Here is a 21,856-nt window from a genome sequence, read left to right as displayed (position 1 = left end):
TTAGCACTTACCCTTCTCCCGTTAAAGCACAGCAGGACTGAATGTGCCACGGATGATCCTTAATTGAACTAAGGGTGAGGTATTTAGAGATTTCAGCTGCTGTCATGCACCCTTTCATATCTTGTTTATTTGCAAAGATAAGGACTGCAGCCTTCCGTAAATCCTGCAATCAATATGAAATATTTCTAATACATGAAAGACCACAATTCAAATTAAACTAATGCATCAGGAAGGTCAGATATACCTAACTGGACAGTTAAAATGAAATCCTTCTACTTTAAAATGATTAGGCAGTAATATTTAAATTTTAAAATTTTATTGATAGGCACCTGGCTGGCTCAGTCGGTAGACCACACAGCTCTTGATCTTGGGATTGTGAGTTTAAGCCCCACAGTGGGCCTAAAGCTTACTTAAAAAATAAAAACTAAGAAATAAATAAATAAAAGTTGTACTGAAATGAAAATAAATTTCCTCAAATAACAGTAATTTAATGATTGACTCTGACAAAGATAGGCTTATTAATTATAAGCTAGATAATCAAAAGTTATTTTATATTGTTGGGCCAAAAGTAAAATAAACATGCATCTTAAACACTGAGTTAAAACTCTATGAGCAATGATACTCTAATGGGCAAATATGGTAATATGTTACCAAATACTACAGAATTTCTCCAAATTTAAAGAGGAGGACTGAAGGTAAGAGCTGGGTAATACTTATCTTACTAATATTGGAACAGACTAACTGTATTTCATTAATGTTCATTGTAGAACTGTTCAAACTATCAAAATGTAGAAATAACCTAAATGTTCATTAATAGAAGAACAGACCAAAAAAAAAAAAAAAAAAAAGGGAGAAGAAGATCGATCAATTGTGGTTTAATCATACACTAGGACTCTACAGAGTTGTCAGAAAGAATGAACTAAATAAAGCTCTATGTACGGACATGGATAATCACAATATTGTCCCAAAAAACCCCAAACTAAGTTATGGGGAAAAAAATAATCTTGATCATTATGTAAGATTTTATGAACAATGAAATGTAATATTTTGTACAATTGACAAATAAAAATGTAGGGAAAGTATAAAAATATACATGGGATTGATAATCACTACTTTTAAGATAATGTAATTCTCTCAGAATTCTTTGACAGAAAGGAAGAAAACGAGATTGGTGGGTCACATAAGATATTTCATATCTTAACACTGAATGGCTGATGGACAAATGTGTTTTATTTTCTAAGTCTTTTGTGTATCTGAAATAGAATTAAGTGAACTCAGACTATTCATTAAAGGCTTTTCAGTCATAAACTCTTGGGAAAAAAAACACTTGAATTTTTGTCTTTCTTGCTTTAATTTATCAGGCTCTTTAAGGCATTAATAAGTGGTTTAAACTTTGAAAAATCTTGTCAGTAACAGTAACAGTCTACAAATTAATGTATTGAGCTTTTCCAAGTTTGAAAATGTAATGAAACTATGAAACTTTTTGACTTTAAGACTTTCATCAAAATATAAAATTCTGCTAATGATGAAATAACCAACAGCAAAGCCCATAATCTTTGTAAAAAAGCACAACCAGTATACAAGATACCTTACTCCATGGTTTATGTTTGCTTTCAAAATTTACCTCATGAGCCAACATTCTGTATAGTTCTTCTTTTGTAATGGCTAGTCGCTCCCTGTCAATGCTATCAACAACAAGAATGATGAACTAGAAGACAACCAAAAAGAAAGAAAATTGAATGAAACTTTGAAGTTTTATGCAAAACTACTCTCAGTGAGAATACTTTCTTCACAAGACATCATCATTACCATAAAATGGTCTACTGCTTTTTCATCATAAGGAGTTTATATTCTACTGTAAAACCCAAATGTTAATAAGAAAATAACTCATAATTTCAACAGATAAAAGCTATATCCTTAATTTATTTTGAAAAGGGGATCTCTTAAAACATCAAACCCTGTAACACAAAGATTTATTTGTAAATGCAGGTAACAAAAAATAAATTGCAAAGGGAAAGTCACGGTAATTTAAATAACTTTTACTAAAACTTGAAAATACTCAATGACTGCTCATTTGGCAATCAGTAATTATTTATGTTTCAGACAGTCTCCTGCCCACTAGAAAAGAGCACACAAGTTTTAAAGAAAAAGAGAAGCAAATTTACACACAAAAAAAACAACCGATAAACAAGACGTTTTAACACAAGATCAATAATAAGAGCCCCAGAAAAAAGTGCTAAATAGAAACATACCTATTTAGGGGTTAATATGTTAGAGGGGGTGGAGCTGAAACTAAAGAGGGGCAAGCACAGCGCACTGGAGAAAGAGGCTGGTAACGGTGCGGATGAAGAAAGGTGGGTCTTACACATTAGAAGTAAAAGGATCTTTGGTAAGAAAAATAAGAAGATATAGTGCCAAGGGCCCCTAATTGAACATCTCAGAAGAAAAAGTTAAGAAGTTAAAAGATTAAGCAGAGCTAAGGTTGTAACAGAGGAATGACGCAGAATCAACAGAGAGAGGGAGGGTGACACCAGATTGTTCAGAAAGAGCCAAGGAGAGTGATCCGCATATACAATGTGAAGGGCTTCACAGGGGATAAAAGGGAAGAGACTAGAAGGAAGAAATGTAAAAACCGTGGCAAAACGAGCAGGGACAGAATACGGGGAAGTAACACTAATGACAGAAGTTGTCAGGAATCTGCCAACAGCTGAACTCTTTGCATTATGAGGGAGACCTTCAGCTTTTGGAGGTCTGAAGGTAAGGAATTTAAGAAGGTGACGAGGGTGAACAAAGCCAGCAGGGCAACACCACACAGACAGGATGCCCACCTGGCATCTAAGATCGCAACTGCTAGGCGCTACGCTGGCGTGCTGTGGGAAAGGCCAGAGGGTCTTTGTGTACCCATTTTGCAATACTGACAGAAAGAGTTTACTAAAGAAACATTCCATACAAGTGGTGTCATTAATAACATATTTCTTTCTGGACCACCAACTCTAACTTACTCACGAGAGCTGCGGCTCTCCTTCTCACACCTGCAGTCACACCTGCAGTCACACCTGCAGTCACACACACTGAGCGCTGCCGCTTAAACACAGGTCAACAGCATGGGGCTGACTGAACAGATCCCCTTCAATGAGACTTTTTTAGCATGCCTTTTCTCTTATGATTTTCTTAATAACATTCTTTTCTCTAGCTTACTTTATTGTCAGAATACAGTATATAGTCTGTACAACATACAAAATATGTGTTAATCCACTCTATATTATTGGTAAGGCTTCTGGTCAACGCAGGCCATCAGTCAAGTTTTTGGGGAGTCAGGTCATACACGGATTTTGGATTGTGCAAGTGGGTCAGTGTCCCTAACCCCACATTTTCCAAGGGCAACTGCAATCATCATAAGAGATTGTTTATCTCTTACTTTCCAACGTGTTTTCGTTTCAGAATGTTATTTTATGATAGAAGTATGTATTAAGCTCATGTTTTGTCCCTTAATACATATTTCTGTCATAAAATAATGTTCCATGAACAGACACTTCTCCAAAGAAGACATAAAAACGGCTAGCAGACACATGAAAAAATGTTCATCATCACTAGCCATCAGGGAGATTCAAATCAAAACCATATTTAGATACCACCTTATGCAGTTAGAATGGCCAAAATTAACAGTATAGGAAACAACGTGTGTTGGAGAGGATGTGGAGAAAGGGGAACCCTCTTACACTGTTGGTGGGAATGCAAGTTGGTGTAGCCACTTTGGAAAACAGTGTGGAGATTCCTCAAAAAATTAAAAATAGAGCTACCCTACAACCTTGCAATTGCACTCCTGGGTATTTACCCCAAAGATACAGATGTAGTGAAAAGAAGGGCCATATTACCCCAATGTTCATAGCAGCAATGGCCACAACTGCCAAACTGTGAAAAGAGCCAAGATGCCCTTCAACAAATGAATGGATAAAGAAGATATAGTCTATATATACAAGGTAATATTACGCAGTCATTAGAAAGCATGAATACCCAACTTTTGTATCAACAAGGACGGGACTGGGGGAGATTATGCTGAGTGAAGTAAGTCAAGCGGAGAGTCAATTATCATATGGTTTCAATTACTTGTGGCACATAAGGAATAACACAGAGGACATTAGGAGAAGGAAAGGAAAAGTGAATTGGGCTAAGTTGGAGAGGGAGACAAACCATGAGAGACTGTGGACTCTGAGAAACAAACTGAGGGTTTTGGAGGGAGTAGGGGGAGAGGTGAGCCTGGTGGTGGGTATTAAGGAGGGCACATATTGCATGGAACACTGGGTGTGGTACATAAACAATGAATCTTGGAACACTGAAAAAAACTGAAAGAAAAAGAAGTGTATATTAAGTTAATCTATAACCATATTTGCTAACCATCCTATCTTCCCCTGCAAATAAAAAGAATTAAGTGCTGCCACCACTGCTAAAAATCTAGGATATGCTATTTGGTTCTGACAATCACAAACTGCACTGGAATATATCCACACAAATACTCATGTAATTGCAATATCATCTCAGGATTTATGTTAAAAAAGAATCATTCAACAAAACTTCCTTACATTTCCCACCTCCTCAGCACATCCCCTTCAAAACACCCACTCAATTTTTAATAGGCTTCATTTTAGGGAAAAAAAAATTGGTTAAATGTACCTGTTTGTAAAGAGAAATTATGGATACAACTGTACATTAGTGTACTCAAAGATAAATCTCTCAATAGCACTGCATTGGCTTAAAAAAAAAATCTGCCTCCAACAAGAAATAAAAACAGAAATAGAAGCTAGTCCAGACTGTTTCCCAGGTGGGGTCTGAAGTAGTCAAATAATGAAATAACTGACAGAGAATTTGGGGGAGGGAGGGACTATAAATTCATTTTTTAAAACTAAAATATAATCTCACCAAAGATTTGAGTTTTGGAAATCCTGTGTTAAATTATGCTTAAAATAGTTTATTCCTCCCCTAACCAGAGCCTCATCAAGCTGTGAGATCTTGAGATTATCTGATTGATCCCTGTCCTTGCTTTCTTCAACAGCAGCGATGTCACAGTATTGCTGTGCAGAGGAACTCACAGACGCCATACAGCAAACCCACAACCAACAGTGAGAGTTACTCTTTCTACTGGCCTTTTCTCTTCTAATTGAAAACCTCACATTCCTTACAGAACACGATCTTATTGAGAAGCAATAAGAAGCAATAAGAAGCAATAAGAAGCAATAAGATGGCGTCAATACGCCATCATGTACAGCCTATCTCTTTTCTGTGCTGACTCTTGGGTTCTTTGTATTCATATTCAGAAGACAACTTAGATACCTCTGTGTTTGAGTAATACGTGTTCCAGGATGAACGCAGGGACTCCTGACCACCAATATCCCACATGAGAAAATGAGTGTTCTTCACAACTATTTCTTCAACGTTGCTTCCTATGGTTGGGGATGTATGAACCACTTCATTCATTAAGCTGTTGAAAGACAGCATAAAAAAATCTTTGGTAAATCTTGAGAATCTGAAGGAAGTTTTATCTCTATTTTGAGAATCAATCACCCTTCCTCAATTGCACCAATGATGGTAATCATTAACATCAAAACCTTAGAGCACATTTGTGCAAACAAGTATCTAGACAAAGAACAACTCCTGAAGATGACCTTTTTTTCCTTTTACTGGAATAAATTAAAGCCTTGTTTGGGGAGAAAGGAACACCATGGTGTGAATTTGTATTTCTGTGGCCAAAATTCCAATACCACCATGCCCTGTTATCAGAGCAGTGCCTAGTGCCTCTTCCTGAAGGAGCAAGTTTCCTGGTGACTGTGACATCAATATTTGCAAAGTAGCAACCACTGACCAGTAGGCTATGCTATGTGTAATTGTGAAGATTGTTTAGGTGAGAAAATTGAGACTCAGGCCTGTCCACCTAAACTACAGCTTTAAAAAGATAAGGCTATAGACAAATGAAAACTTTAATTAGAATAACTATAAATACGTTTAGAACACCAATGCTCATACCCACATATAGTATCATAATTCTTGGCTAAGAGAATTAGTTCGTTCAACAAATACATACTTGCCTATAAGTCAGTACTGTGCTGGAAGAAGCCTATAATTGCACTGTCTCTTGGGTTTTATGTGTATTTTTGAAGTTATGTGGAAAATTATTTCAACAACTGACAGGTTTCTGAGATGTTTGTATCTGATGTTAAAGGCGAAATCACATTAAAATACATAATGGCCAATGAGTATTTTAAAGGAAAACAAGTAGTTATTCGTCTCTAAAACAACAAGCCACAAGTTAGGAGCTTTTTAGCAAACTTGCTGAAAACTACATCAGGCATTGCGTAAGTGAAGTATTTCTGGAGAGTTGTCAGCTGACACACTTAGCGTGAGGTGGAAAGAGAGAAGAACCCGACAACGGTGCACTGTTATCTAATAACTACTTGTTAAAATGCTTGGGACACAGATCCATTTCCACTGCTTAATGTAGGTTGTTCCATGAACACTGGAACGGTAACGGGAGCTACTCGGACAAGCAGATTGATGGGATGTTAAAACTCCGCGCAAGTATTAATGTATTTCTCTGGAAGTCTCAAGCCTTTCCCTGCTGCAAGCTAGAAAAGCAGTAATTTCCGGGGTGATCTTCATTTCTTTGGATTTGACAAGCCTGGCTAACATGCAACACTTCAGAGCTATCAATCCGGAGAGGAGCAATAAGCTTCCTTCTCTTCACATGAACCGCAGTGCAGGAAGAATTAAGTGAAACACACTTTACTACTTCACTCCAGCACTATTATATGTACTTTATTCACTTTAGTTTAACATTCTTTCTTTCAAGGCCAGAATAAGACAAGTGTTTGTGAAGGCTCTAGAAAACACACAGCAGTTTTTATTCACTTTTTAAACACATTTTATGTTTGGTAAAATACAAAACCTTATGCTGGAGCTCTTCTGTTTTATTACAATGGCACCTCATTAATTACATAAAACTAGTTCTAATAACTAAAATAATGAAAACTGTTTAAGTAAATAACTATACTTACAATTGGTAAAGAATGGTGGTTTTCCCTGCATTATCCAGTCCCACTATAATTACTTTGTGTTCTACAAAAAGAAAACAAACCATAAGCATTTAACACTACTGCATACTACAATTACATGCTTTCAAAATGATTATTAGTTAGCTTTCTAATGAGAATCATTCACTGGATACTTAGTAGTGGATTCTTAAAATACAGAGTGAAGAGAACTTCATGGTGTCAAGGTCACCTGCGTTAAGGGAGGCAGTCTGGGATGATGTCCTCCACCTGGTTGTCTTGTAAGAGACTGAGCTATGGGTAGGAGAGAAGTACAAGAGAACCTGCTCACAGGTTCTCAAACACTACTGTTTGGGAGGAAAAACACAAATTCTAGTCCTGACAAGGCATTATGACTTAAAATGTAAGTTTAAAAGAAAATTGTTTTGGGGCACATGGGTGGCTTAGTGGGTTAATCACCAGACTCTTGATTTTGGCTCAGTTCCCCATCTCAGGGTCCTGAGATCCGGCCCTGCATTGGGCTCTGCACTCATTGGGGAATCTGCTTGTTCCTTTCCCTCTGCTCCTCTGTGCCCTCCTCCCCCTCAACTAAATAAAATCTTTAAAAAATTGTTTTACGCATCTGCTTGTCAACCCTGCTAATCAAATCAGCTTTTTATCAAGTTGTTTTTACACCTGGGAATTCTCCCACCTATATATAACCAAGATTTCTCTCTTCCTTTCATGAAGAAATCCAATTTAAAACATAAAATTGAAAAGGTTTCCCTGTCACTAACAAGACACACAATATACTCTCTCAGTTTCTTATTCCTTCCTTTAATCAACAGATAAATAAGCATTTACTTAGTCCACAATGATTGTTTAATCTGGATTTTACAAAAATTTTTTTGAAGATTTTATTTATTTCACAGAGACAGCACAAGCAGGAGGAGCAGCAGGCAGAGGAAGAGGGAGAAGCAGGCTCTCCACAGGGAGCTGCCCCCTGGGGCTCGATTCCAGAACCCTGAGATCATAACCTGAGCCAAAGGCAGACACTTAACCGACTGAGCCACCTAGGCATCCCACAACTTTTTTTTTTTTTTAAAGATTTTTAAAAAAATTTATTTATTTGACATACAGATATCACAGAGAGAGAGGAGGAAGCAGGCTCCCTGCTGAGCAGAGAGCCCGATGCGGGGCTTGATCCCAGGAGTCTGGGATCATGACCCGAGCCAAAGGCAGAGGCTTAACCCACTGAGCCACCCAGGCGCCCCCAACTTGTTTTCTTTTCTTTTTTATTTTTTTAAGATTTTATTTATTTATTTATTTATTTATTTAGAGAGGAAGAGAAGAGAGCGTGTGCAAGCGAGAGCACAATGGTAGGGAGGGGAAGAAGCAGAGGGAGAAGCACATTCCCCCCCTGGGATCATGACCTGAGTCAAAGGCAGGTGGTGGCCCTGGATGTTACAACTCTTTTGAGCAGGTACGATCTCTGCTCTCCATGCAACAAAAACTTCCGTCTTCTTTCTGGTGCCATGCACAGAACAGTCACTTGTCTCACAGATTTTAAGCCCACCTAATTATTCTGTTAAATGGTCCATATTCTGAAATCTCCTTTGAACACAGTTGTGAGAAAACACTCTAGAATCATCTTTTCTAGATGTTAACCTTTACAGAAGATACCTCTCGTCCCCAGGGCAGAATGCTTAAAAAACTACTAGTGAACCTCCGAACCACAACACAATTGATTTATTTTTAGCCAATGATCTGACAAATTTCCGATCACAACCTTGCTCTTCTTGTTAACCTGTGATGAATGTCAAAATTTTGATTATACATTTTATCAAGTATCATCTGGTATTCCTATTCTAAAGTGTTACTTTGACTGTATCAGTCAAAAAGAGGGGCCATAATTCACGGACAAGTTCTTAGGTGACAAACCATGTTTGTGCCTTCCGAGGACCTGAACACTCTCAGTACTGCGTATAATACTGCAGGACAAATGCCACGGTTCTCTGGAAGGGCTTTTTCCCACTATGGCAGAAACTGCTCTACAAAAAAAACAAAACAGAACAAAACCTGTTTGCTTATTGTAACTCACTAGCATTCTCCTTTTTTGACTCTTTTGGTTCATAACCCCTATTTTCTAACACAGCCCGTCTTTAAGTGTCGCCCTATCTTTCTCCCTTCTGGTACAAGAATGAGAACCCTCTTGTTCGTGGAAGAACAAGCATTCTAAATTTTGGTGACAGCTGGAAACCACCTGCCTGGCATCTGGAACCCACGGGGTCCCTGCAGGAGTAGGAAGGAAGCCACCAGTGGGGAAGGAGGCTACACTGAGGGGCAGATACCTCTGCCGGGAGCGGGGAACAGAAGCAGTATCAGGTGGCTGGTCCACTGCTGAGGCAACTGAAGTGAACCAACACCCAGGGCCATTTTCAGAGGGTCCTGCTCCCTGCTTCACATTTTCTATTCTGATGATGATCACAATATTTAAGACATATGATGGCAAAACTCATACACAGTTCATCATTTTGAAAGACTGGTGCCCAATGTGAACTAAGTCAGAGGTGACAAGCTTTGAAGGGGGGATAGAGTATGAGTTTTGTTACAGTTTCAACTGCATGATTAACTTAAGGTCTTTTTCAGATTCTCTTTCTCCCCTCAGTGACAGGGAATTCTAGCAATTAAGACAAAACACACGGGCATCTGAGTGGCTCAGTTGGTTAAGCAACTGCTTTCAGCTCAGGTCATGATCCTGGAGTCCCAGGATCAAGCCCCGTATCAGGCTCCCTCTCGACGGGGAGTCTGCTTCTCCCTCTGATCTCTCCCCTCTCAAGCTTTCTCTCTTTCTCTCTCTCTCCAATAAATAAATAAAATCTTGGAAAAAAAAAAAAAAGACAAAACACACAATTTCAACTCTTGCAATGAAGGTATTAACATCAATCCTTCAGTTAAACCGAGGTCCATCTTCTGATATTAGCATCAACCTGAGTCTCTATAACAAAACACCAACAGAAAAAAGCTAAATGCTTTTGAAAAGCATCAAGCAACAGGATTTATTTTAAATCTTTTCCTTGAATTAAAAAAAAAAAATCTCTTATACATTATCTGCACTGTAAGAGGGAAATCAAGTTCAAAGGGCATTTACTAAGAAGCCAAGCACAAAATAAGAGCTGTTTGTATTCTGTGGCATAACTGTAATTCCTCCGTCTTCCTTCCAATGCCTCCATTGTCCTTAGCTGCGACTGGAGTACGCCAATGACCGAAAGACTTTAGTTCCCAAATGCTAGTTAATAGAGTTTTTTACCTATTCAAGGGACAATGAGAAAAACAAGGGACAATGACACATGCTTGTTGTAAGCAGAAAAGGAAATTAATGTGTTGCTTTAAATGACAACCAGTGGTGTCTTGATTAATAAAGTACAAATCATGTGGTGGTGTAAATTATTGGTTGATGTTAAAAACATGACTTAAGGTGCTTGTTCTGTGTCGCTGTCTTTTTGACTGGGTAGAATCAACAGGTCACATACAAATATTATGTACTGAAAAGGAAAAATATCAACTGAACTACATTAGTGATTTCCTATAGGCAGGATAAAACAGTTTCCTTCACCTGTCATAGTTAATGAAAGCAGATGTATGGAGACGCTTGTAAATTTGTACTATTTATATCTCCAAGTAATAATTTTTATTATTTGTTTACCTAATAGGTTAAAAAGAACCATTCAAAATATATGATCACAGTTCAATTCAGTCTTGGTTAAGGTAAGAAATAATGATCCTTACGGTCAGATTTTTGAATTGCTACCAGTCAGATGAGTACTAGCCATTTAACATCACTTTTACTTACAGACCCACTGAAATGTCTCAAGGTGTGAGGGGAAAACTATACAACTGTACTTTTACAACTTCAACCGGTCCTCAACACGCACACATAAGCTGTAGATTCTTCTAACTCCTCCAATTACTCTCCATGAAAATGAAATGTTTAGTTGATAGGCTGAGACACAGTCCATTCTTATGGAACCTTAAATAGGCAAAACTATGAACAGGGATACAAAATTCTTTGGTTGGAATGAATTTTGCAGATGTACTTATATAAGTTTATCTTCTTTATTGTTTTTTTTTTCAGTAGCATTATTAAAATCAGTTTGGGGACAGAGTAGAAGCTGCCCATGTTTGGGGCCAGAAATGTTTATGTTGGGGATAGAGTGTATACAACTCAAAACTTTCACGGATAGCCAAGTAAAGTTTGGGTTAAGACACTACCATAAGTAGCAGAGTTACACTGAATCCAAATGTGTTTGTTCGTTCGTTTAAGTATTTTATTTTATTTTTCAGTAATCTCTACACCCAACCTGGGGCTTGAACTCATAACCCCGAGATCAAATAAGAGTCAAACACTCCACCGACTGAGCCAGACAGGCACTCTGAATCTGAATTTTTGTAAAATGTGCCTGCACACCATGAGACAGTCCCCTTGCCATCACACTTCACCAGAAATCTCTTCCAGGAACCAAGCCCCACCTCTTCACACAACACAGGTCTGGGAGACGAGCACTTCCAATGTCACTAATCGCTGCATCTCCAGAGTCAACACAAAGCATGTTTATTTATACTAAATGAAGGCCCAACTGCAGAGCTTTTGTTTAATTTTGACCAAGTGTTTACACAAAAGTTTCTCTGCACTCTTGGCTATGGTGTTTGCTCTCTTGGATGACCTTAAAAGTTGGTTCTGGGGCGCCTGGGTGGCTCAGTCAGTTAAGCATCTGCCTCCACCTCAGGTCATGATCTCAGGGTCCCAGGATAAAGCTCCACATTAGGCTCCCTGTTTGGCGGGGAGCCTGCTTCTCCCTCCCCCTTGGCCTGCTGCTGCCCCTACTTGTGGTCTCTCCCACTCTGACAAATAATAAAATCTTTAGAATTAAAAAAAAAAAAAAGTTGGATCATACTATTTTGTAAGAAGGGCATAAAGACATAAAGCCTATACAGAATGAGGCTTCAAAAGAAAATTACTAAGAGCACTTGCATGAGAACAAGCACAGGTAAAAGATGGCTAAAAAGATGGGGCGCCTGGGTGGCTCAGTGGGTTAAAGCCTCGGCCTTCGGCTCAGGTCATGGTCCCAGGGTCCTAGGATTAAGCCCGCATCCGGCTCTCTGCTAAGCGGGAAGCCTGCTTCCTTCTCTCTCTCTCTCTCTCTCTCTCTGCCTGCCTCTCTGCCTAACTGTGATCGCTGCCTGTCAAATAAATAAATAAAATCTGTACTAAATAAAAAAATAAAAGAAAAAAGATAGTAAAAGGAACTTTAAAAAAATAAGTGGAAGAAAAATCAAAGAAAACCCTTTTCCCATTCCCAAATTTAAAAAAAAACGTAGTTTTTATACAGAATACCAAATAATTCAAATTGATAAACACAAGAGAAGAAAAATATTAGAAAAGCACTACATATCTATAGAGCCAATAAAGTGGAAAACTGTGTTAACATTTATCATGTTAAAACTGGATATTGTTAAGATGTGATAAAATGATCAACTTTTAATTTTAAAATATAAGAAAGCCCAAATACAGCATCAAATAGGGATCGTTACCTTCTAGATAAAAGAGGAGAGCCTTATATGAACAAGAGTATGTAAACAACTTCATAACTTAACAAAAATGCCCTTTGTCAAATTTGGGATTTTTGTGTATATAGAAAATGAGTTTGAATTCTTCCAAGGGGTAGGTATTAAAAAGCTGGAAGATATGATGTCACAATCTGTCAGAATCTGTCATGTTATATTATAGATTAGAAAATTAAGGTCCTAACTACTGACCTGGTTGTTTTCTTGTTTATGTTACAGATTAGGAAATTAAGGTCCTATTAAGTTAAGTAATTTGTCCTACTAAACACTGATAAGAACCTGCATTTATTTTCCTGCCTTTTTTGTTTTAATGTATTAACTCCCCTTCAAAATTCTTCAATCTCCTCCCACTCCCACCCCAGTTCCCAATTCCTAGATACCTAAATTTTGCTAAGAGCAGCTATGTAAATCTGAGGATTCAACAATTCAATATTTATTGAGTTCATTTTATGCCTGACTTTAACATTTGTGATTAAGACAAACAAGGCAAGCTCTCTCTACCCTCAAAAATCTTACAGGTGGGTATGGAAATAAGCACTTACAGCACTATTAAGCACTAATAAGCAATTACGGCACTATTAGTACAAAGCAACAGATATGGAAGTATCAGATTTTAATATTCTCAAGGAAAACTGAGATTTAGAATCCAGCTCTCAGGGAAGGAGATAAATGTCAAGGGTAAAAAAGAACATTACAGAATTTCAATCTGAGTAATTTAAGTGCACTGTGAAAGTTAGTGCTCACAATCATGCCATGAGAAAGGGGTGGTATTCTTCATTTTACTGAGGAGGAAATGGAGTCTTAAGTTAAATAACATGTTGGAAGTTTGGCTAATGGTCTCCCAGTGTGATGCCTCCCTATCTTTATGACAAAATGAGGTCTTAGTATCTAACAATAACAAATAAGAACAGCTTATTGGGTAGAACAAAAACACTTTTCTGGTAGATAAGGGAAAAAATACAGATTTAAAAAAAGAAGATTAAAGAGTCTAAGTAGGTAGACTACTCTAAGGTCCCAGTCCAGAGTGAAGTGAAGACCAAAGACCACCCCCGCACCCACCACACTCATTGAACAAAAGAATGATAAAAGGCTTCAACAGGAAATACTGAAACTGATTTAACTCAACACAGTTCTCTAGAGAATTCGAATGTTGCCCAGGGGAAGGTTACAATGGGAAACAAATGTTAAGGGGCAGAGACAATGCATGGTTTTCAAACTTGTACCATAACCAAGGTTATATATATACAATATAAATATATTTTGCATTATGACCCAGGACACACACAACTGAAACCGAAGTTTCACACAATGATACCTTTACTAACGGAGATACACTGTAATAGTTTCAAATTTAGAATGTTCATTCCTTCTTTTCTTTTTTTTTTTAAGAGTTTATTTATTTATTTGAAAGAAGGGATCACAAGTAGACAGAGAGGCAGGCAGAGAGAGGGGAAGGGAAGCAGGCTCGCTGCTGAGCAGAACCCGGGTTGGATCCCAGGACCTTGGGATCATGACATGAGCCGAAGGCAGAGGCTTTAACTCACTGAGCCACCCAGGTGCCCCTCATTCCTTCTTTTAATGGTAGTCCTCACTAAACTGACTCTATAGAACGGGTTATACTGGACAATTCGAGGAAAAATTGTACTTGAGAAATACAAGTGAACTGGGTGACTGCAAAAACATACAAAACTTGCAAATATAAGAAACTCAGCAAACTCCGAACAGGATAAATTAAAAAAAAAAAAAGCAAAGCTAGGTTAGATCACGGTCAGTCAGCTGAAAACTGAAGATAAAGGGAAAATCTTGAAGGCAGTAAGAGAAAAATGTCAGGCTATATAAGGGGAAGTAAACTACGAACTTTGGTTGACTTTTCACAAGGAAAAAAAATGGGACGTCTGAAGTCAATGGAATGACAACTTTAAAGCACTAAAGAGGGAAAGAGTCTATATTCAGGAAAAATATACTTCAAGAATGAAGGCAAAATAAAGACACTTCCAGATAAAAGAAAACTAAGAAAATTCATCACCAACAGGGCTACACTACAAAAACGCTGAAATTCTTTGGCTTCATGGGAAATTATACTAGATGGAAACTCAAAACATCAAAAATAGTAATGTAAGTAAATATAAGAGAAAATTCTACCCTTTATATTTATTCAGGAACATGTGATTCTTTGTAGCAAAAATATAACTATATTGTACAGTTTATAACCAATATAGATACAATTTTTTAAATACTTATTTGTCAGAGAGAGAAAGAGAGAGAGAACCTGTGTGCGCGCACAAGCAGGGGGGCTGCAGGCAGAGGAGAAGCAGGCTCCCCGATGGGCAAGGAGGCCAATTCCGGGCTCAATCCCAGGACCTGAGCTGAAGGCAGACACTTAACCACGGGAGTCACCCAGGTGTCCCTGTAGATACAATTCTTACGGCATATAACCTGCATGGTTGTAACAGACTAAGGGAGGGGAGGGTATACTACACAGTTTCAAGGTTCTTCCACTTTACAAGTGTTACATTACTAACTCTTAAGTAGACTGAGGAAAGGTAACAGCGTATGTTGCAATCTCCAAGGACCATAAAAATAATGGAAAAAGGATCATTAAAGTAGCCAGTAAATAAAATAAAATGGAATTTTAAGAAAACAAATAAAAAACAACCCAAAGCAAAGTGGGAAAGGAGGAACAGAAAACAATTAAACAAAAATGCAGATGGGGCAAAAAGGAAATAATAAAATAGCATACCTTGATATCTGACTGTATCATAAATTGAACTGCACCAATAAATTTGACTAAACATTACAGTTAAAGGAGAATTTCATACCAGATTAAGAAACACAAGATCAGGGGTGCCTGGGTGGCTCGGTGGGATAAGCTTCTGCCTTGGGCCAGGTCATGATCTCAGGGTCCTGGGATTGAGCCCCACATTGGACTCTCTGCTCAGCAGGGAGCCTGCTTCTCCCCTCTCACCCTGCCTGCCTCTCTGCCTACTTGTGATCTCTCTCTGTCAAATAAATAAATAAAATTTAACTAACAAACAAACAAACACAAGATCACACTGTATGCTCTCTAGCAGGGATATACATTAAGATACAGATTATCTGAACACCACTAACAGAGTGGCATAACCTTAACCTACAGAGTTAGGGTACTACACATAATTGCAGATAACACATTTTTGTCAAGCACAAAAGGAACGTGCACCAAACGGACCATTTGGATAGACTATAAAAAAGCCTCAATAAATCTGACCAGCGCGCCTGGGTGGCTCAGTCTGCCTTCAGCTCAGGTCATGATCCCAGGGTCCTGGGATTGAGCCCTGTATCAGGCTCCCTGCTCAGCAGGAAGCCTGCTTCTCCCTCTCCCACTCCCCTGTTTGTGTTCCCTCTCTCACTGTGTCTCTCTGTGTCTCTCTGTGTCAAATAAATAAATAAGAACCTTAAAAAAAATCGGACCAAAAGATGAAAATCTTAAAGTATATTTCTGACCACAATGGAATTAAATTAGGAATGAATAGTAAGCTAGCTAGAAAAATAGAAAACTAAACACTTAAAAGTAACCCATAGGTAAAAAAAAAAAAATCACAAAAAAATTAAAATATTTCAAACTGAATGAATGACATACAACAAATTAAAATTTGTAGAATGAAGCTAACACAATTCTTAGGAGGGACGCTTTTCAGCTTTATTCCATGTGAAAGGAATAAGAGACAAAAACAATGACACGCACCCCACCCTTGAGAACAGCCCACCCTTGAGAAGACGGGAGAGGGGGATGTAAAGTAAGCCCAAAGTAACTAGATGGAAAGACATAAACAGCAGGGAATTAGTAAAATAAAAAGCAGAAAACAGACAAAACGAAAATTTTTGAAATGATCAACAGACATGTTTGACTGTTAGTCCAATAGTCTAACAGACACTATTAGACTTCAAAATTTATCAGGAAGTAGTACAATAATCAAGATAGTGTAGTATGGTATTGGGATGGACATACAGAACAATGCAAGAGAAAGGTCCAGAGATGAGACTCAGTATTTCAACAAGGGCTCTAGGGCGATCCCTTGGGAAAGGAAAGTCTTCAGTAAATTACTAGAACAAGTAGATGTCCATGTAAAAATAAACAAATAAATAATGAATCCCAACCCCTGACTCACATCATAACTGCAAAATAATCTGAGATGGCTCACAGACCGAAGCATAAAAGCCAAAGCTTGTAGGTGAAAGGAATAGGACACAAAAAGCAATAACTGTTAAAAAAAAGTTGAAAAACCAGAACTTCACCAAAATTTAAAATTTCCATTCAGCAAAAACCGCATTAAGAAAATGAATAAGGGGGGCACCTGGGTGGCTCAGTGGGTTAAAGCCTCTGCCTTCAGCTCAGGTCATGATCCCAGGGTCTTGAGATTGAGCCCCGCATCAGGCTCTGTGCTCAGCAGGGAGCCTGTCTCCTCCTCTCTCTCTGCCTGCTTCTCTGCCTGTGATCTGTCTGTCAAATAAATAAAATCTTTAAAAAAAAAATGAATAAGGAAGCACAGACTGGAGGAAAATATTCACAAAATACGTATCTGACAAAAGACTCAAATCCAAAAGATATAAATAATTATATATATAATTTTATAGATAAAAGAATAATTTAACAGGAAAAGAATTTGAACATTCTGCAAAAGAAATACAAATGGCCAGCCAGCATGTGAAAAAGTGCTTATCATCCAAAAATCATCAGAAAAATGCAAATTAAAACCAAAATGAGATACTGCTACTCATCTAACTGAATAAACTAAAATTAAAAAGACGGCGACATCTGTAGGTAAGGATGTTAAAGCACAAGTCTAAGGCGTGCCTGGGTGACTCAGTCGGTTAAGCCACTGGCTCTTGGTTTGGCTCAGGTCATGATCTTATTGGTCATGGGACTGAGCCCAGTGTTGGGTTCCACACTCAGAGGAGGGTCTGTTTCTCTCCCTCTGTCCGTACTCCACACCCCTCCCCAATTGTGAGTGTGCATCTGCGCTCTCTATAAGGTAAAGGTTAAAAAAACAAAACAAAATAAAAAAAAAAACTAAAAAAAAAAAAAAAAAAAAAAAAGTGGTGTCTCCAACACTGCTGGTGAGAGTATGAGAACGGTGTAACGCTTTGGAAAACAATCTAATAATTTCTTATTAAACTAATCACATATTCAGTCTATGATCTAAAAATTGCACTTCTAGACACTCATCTAAGAGAAATAAAAACATGTTTACAAAGAGTATTCACATACTTGAGAGTATTCACATATTACAATTCATCATGATGCAAATTAATAAACAAACTGTGGCATAAATATGATAGTGGAATCAAAATATTCAATAAGAAGATTAAAAGACAAAGGAAATACCCCAGAAAGTACTGAGAAAAAAAGACAGTAAAATGGAAAAATGCTAGATAATCAAGCAGCACAATACAACAGATAAGATTTCAGATAAAGTAGAGGAAAACACCTTAAGCGAAATTTAATTAAAAAAATTCTTAGAACCGGGGCGCCTGGGTGGCTCAGTGGGTTAAGCCGCTGCCTTCGGCTCAGGTCATGATCTCAGGGTCCTGGGATTGAGCCCCGCATCGGGCTCTCTGCTCAGCAGGGAGCCTGCTTCCCTCTCTCTCTCTCTCTCTGCCTGCCTCTCCATCTACTTGTGATTTCTCTCTGTCAAATAAATAAATAAAATCTTTAAAAAAAAAAATTCTTAGAACCAAAAAACATCCAACTTTCTGTTGAAAAGGTCCAGAAGGTTTAGCAAAATGAACCAAAAAAAGACACATTACAAGGCACACACCTCGCATATTTAAAAACCCCAGGAATAAATGAAAAATTCTAAAATCTACTAAAAAAGAGAAAAACTCAGAATAAGAATGATACTGGTCTTCTTAACAACACTGGAAGCTAGAGGACCATGACAATACCTTCAAACGCCTGCTGAAAGAAATGTTTTCCAACTCAGAATTTTATATTCAGCCCAATTATAAATCAAAAGCAAAGTGAGACCCACACATTTTCAGGCATTTGGAATTGAAAAAAAAAATTTACTGTTTTGGACATCTTTGCAGGAAATTTTGGTAGAATGTGCTTCAAAAAAACAGGGCACCTGGGTGACTCAGTGGGTTAAAGCATCTGCCTTCAATTCAGGTCACAATCTCAGGGCCCTGGGATTGAGCCCCGCACCTAGCTCTCTGCTCAGCGGGGAGCCTGCTTCCCTTCCTCTCTGCCTGCCTCTCTGCCTCCTTGTGATCTGTCTGTCAAATAAATATATAAAATCTTAAAAAAAAAAAAAAAAGACCCAAAAACCAAACAAAAAGTAGTGAAGCAAGAAAGACGTATGTTCTAATAAAACAGAAAAGCAAAGGAAACTCCTGGCATGACTGCACAGACAAGTCTGGCACAGCTGTGGAGCAGGCAGAGGGAAGCAAGCTCAGTTCAGAACAGAAGCAAATACTGAGGGGGTCAGGAGAAGGAATAAGACATCTGATTCAGTGTGATGTGGGGAAACTTTGTACAGAGTATTGGGACAGAATGAAATGACTTAATCAAACACACAAAGAAAACTAAGGCAATGAGATGTTGTAATTATTTACTCTAGGGGGAAAAATTGTAGGAAAAGGGGGAACATAATTCTGGCACACTCTGGCACAGGAGTAACTAAATTTTACGGTCACAATAACGAAAAGACTATGTTTAAGCAAAACACTGTATTTTGGGATGAAAAGGGCATAAAAGTACTAATTTCTCTTCTAACCCTAAGACAAATGATTAGTACACCTGAAACAAGTATGTTGTATGTCAATTATATCTCAATAAAAGACAAATGATAATGTTTAAAATTTCCACATATGCATACAATTAAAAAATATGGAAGTATGTCCTGTAACAGAGATGTTCATAAATTTGTAAAGATAATCAGATTGGGTGGCTCAGGAGCCTGGGTGGCTCAGGAGGTTAAGCCTCTGCCTTCGGCTCAGGTCATGATCTCAGGGTCTTGGGATCGCGTCCCGTGTTGGGCTCTCTGTTGAGCAGAGAGTCTGCTTCCCCTTCTCTCTCTACCTGCCTCTCTGCCTACTTGTGATTTCTCTGTGTGTGTCAAATAAATAAATAAAATCTTTTAAAAAAAAAAGATAATCAGATTGGAAATTATTTCCTTCATTGATAACTGCATCCAAGCAATGTCTTCTAGCTTATAATTAAGTAATACAAAATTGCTCAGGTTGTGTACTTTGTCATAGTTTTACTTAGACAGCCACACTTTAGCATACTTATTCTCAGAAAGGTATCAAATTTATAAGAACACGCTTTGCGCTGTAAAAGGTTACAGGAAAAAAAGATGGGAGGCAAATAGTGAAAAACAGATAAGGAGAAAGAGTAAAGCAATATGGAGACTCAACTCTGACTCCAAATCTGAATCATCTAGGCAGTGACGCCCAGGCCACCCTGCCCCATTCATTTCTAATTGGTCCGAGATAGGGCCATGGGCTTATTATTCTAATATGCAAACAAGACTGAGTGATTTGAGTATCTCTGGATTAGTTTCATTACAGTGTGAAAATGGAAAATGCTGAGAATATCAGTTAATTTTGTTGATATAGAAAAGAAAAAATACAGGACTGAAGTATCAGTCTGATGGCATTATTCCCCAGCTTAAAAAATAACATACAATGAGCAATCTCTTCAACGGCTCTGTACAGTTGAATGTCTTAGTCGGCTGACACACAAGGCCCTCTGTGATCCGGTTCCAGGCACTAGCTACCTCTCCAACCTCAACACCTCTAACTCCCCCACAGGCCAACTAAGATACAGCCCAAGCTAAACTATCCTCAGCTTCCTCCAATGTACCCAAGTATTTGATTCCTCTCCCATTTGCATATTAGGAGTCCTTCAACCTAGAATAATATGCCCCTTCTACTCAGTCTGCTTAGCATGCCCAGAAAACTCCCACTTACAGCAGAGTACAAGTGTAAGTATACCTTTTTCGGTAAAGTCTTCCAAGAATCACGTGAGAAAAACTAATCACTTGCTTCTTGGTAATCATCAACACACTTCTGTACATACCTGTTAAAAAAGTTACCACAGTGCATATCTCCCCATAGGTCTCATTTGCTGATCTCTGAGTACTTTTTGAGTAACTATGTTATCTTTTCTGTTTGTTTTTCATCTTTGTATCTCCAAGCCTAACTGAAGACTAGTGATGGACTTTGATTAAATGTTAGCTGCACGAATGAACAAGGATAAAAGGAGAGCATAACCACTAGGTCTAAATTTTCAACAGGAAAGTTAAAGGAAAAGAAAAATTCTAAATAGTAATGGGGATTTAGAAGGCCTGAACAATTATGGGGCTTTAAGCAGCCCATGAATGTTTTCTTCATTTCCTACATCCTCTGTTCCCTTCTAGTCTGATTTAAGGAAGGCTCAGTAATATTAATAATAATAATAAACAGAAAAAAAAAAAGAAGTACAAGAAAATAAAACAACAGTAATAAAACGAGAGAAAGAGGAATTGGATGGGTAACACAAGGAGAAACAGACTTTGGTAATGTTTTGATTCTTAAACTATGGGAAAAGATAAGCAGATAATAACTGTGTTGATCTTTATACTTTTTAACATGTTAAAATACTCCTTTACATATACTAGTGAATTCATGTAATGAGGACTAGAAAATATAAACTGAAAAAGCATGTATTAAATATATAGATATATTTAAGAAGTTAAACTCTGAAATCACGTTAAGCATGATACATGTGGTAACTGTATATATACATATAATTGCATATATACGCATATTTGTATATGTATATACATATACCTGCGTTTATAAGTTTGGAAAAGACGATTTTTGTGCTCTGACCTATGGAACAAATGAACTAAAGCCTTTTCATTTTCTTCACTTCTCAAATCCCGCAAAAAACAAAAGCAAAAACAAAAAACACATTGGCAGTAACAATTGCTGTCATTACAAAACACTTGTTTTTATTATGTAGGGTGTTAAACGAAAAACGAAACTGTATTTTAAAAGTAGATCCAATTACTAAGAAAGCATTCTGTTCAAAGAAGTTCTAAAACTTTATTGCCAGACCCTTTTTTGTCTGTGTATTTTCTCTCTTCAGAAGACATGACATCTCATTCTCTGACTCAGAACAGGTTTTACAACTTCTTGGCCCTTTGGACTTCCAACTTCTAAAATGTCTCGTAACCTGTTCTAGA

At 37.8% G+C, this 21,856-nt stretch overlaps 1 protein-coding gene across 1 annotated transcript in view; it reads right to left on the bottom strand.

The window, feature by feature from the left end:
• Positions 1-21,856, bottom strand: part of ARL5B (ADP ribosylation factor like GTPase 5B) — a 30,504-nt gene that overhangs the window by 7,690 nt on the left and 958 nt on the right. Inside the window, exons 2-5 of the mRNA XM_044229313.1 lie at positions 7,047-7,107; positions 5,329-5,476; positions 1,625-1,708; positions 12-163 (exon numbers count right to left, since the gene is read on the bottom strand). Of these exons, the coding sequence (XP_044085248.1) occupies positions 12-163; positions 1,625-1,708; positions 5,329-5,476; positions 7,047-7,107 (445 nt within the window). The remainder of the gene's footprint in view (positions 1-11; positions 164-1,624; positions 1,709-5,328; positions 5,477-7,046; positions 7,108-21,856) is intronic.

Source organism: Neovison vison, chromosome 12 (assembly GCF_020171115.1).
Source record: "Neovison vison isolate M4711 chromosome 12, ASM_NN_V1, whole genome shotgun sequence".
In the NCBI taxonomy this organism is placed as follows: Eukaryota; Metazoa; Chordata; class Mammalia; order Carnivora; family Mustelidae; genus Neogale; species Neogale vison.
Note: the sequence above shows the minus strand (reverse complement) of the source record. Positions and strands in the feature narration are given on the sequence as shown.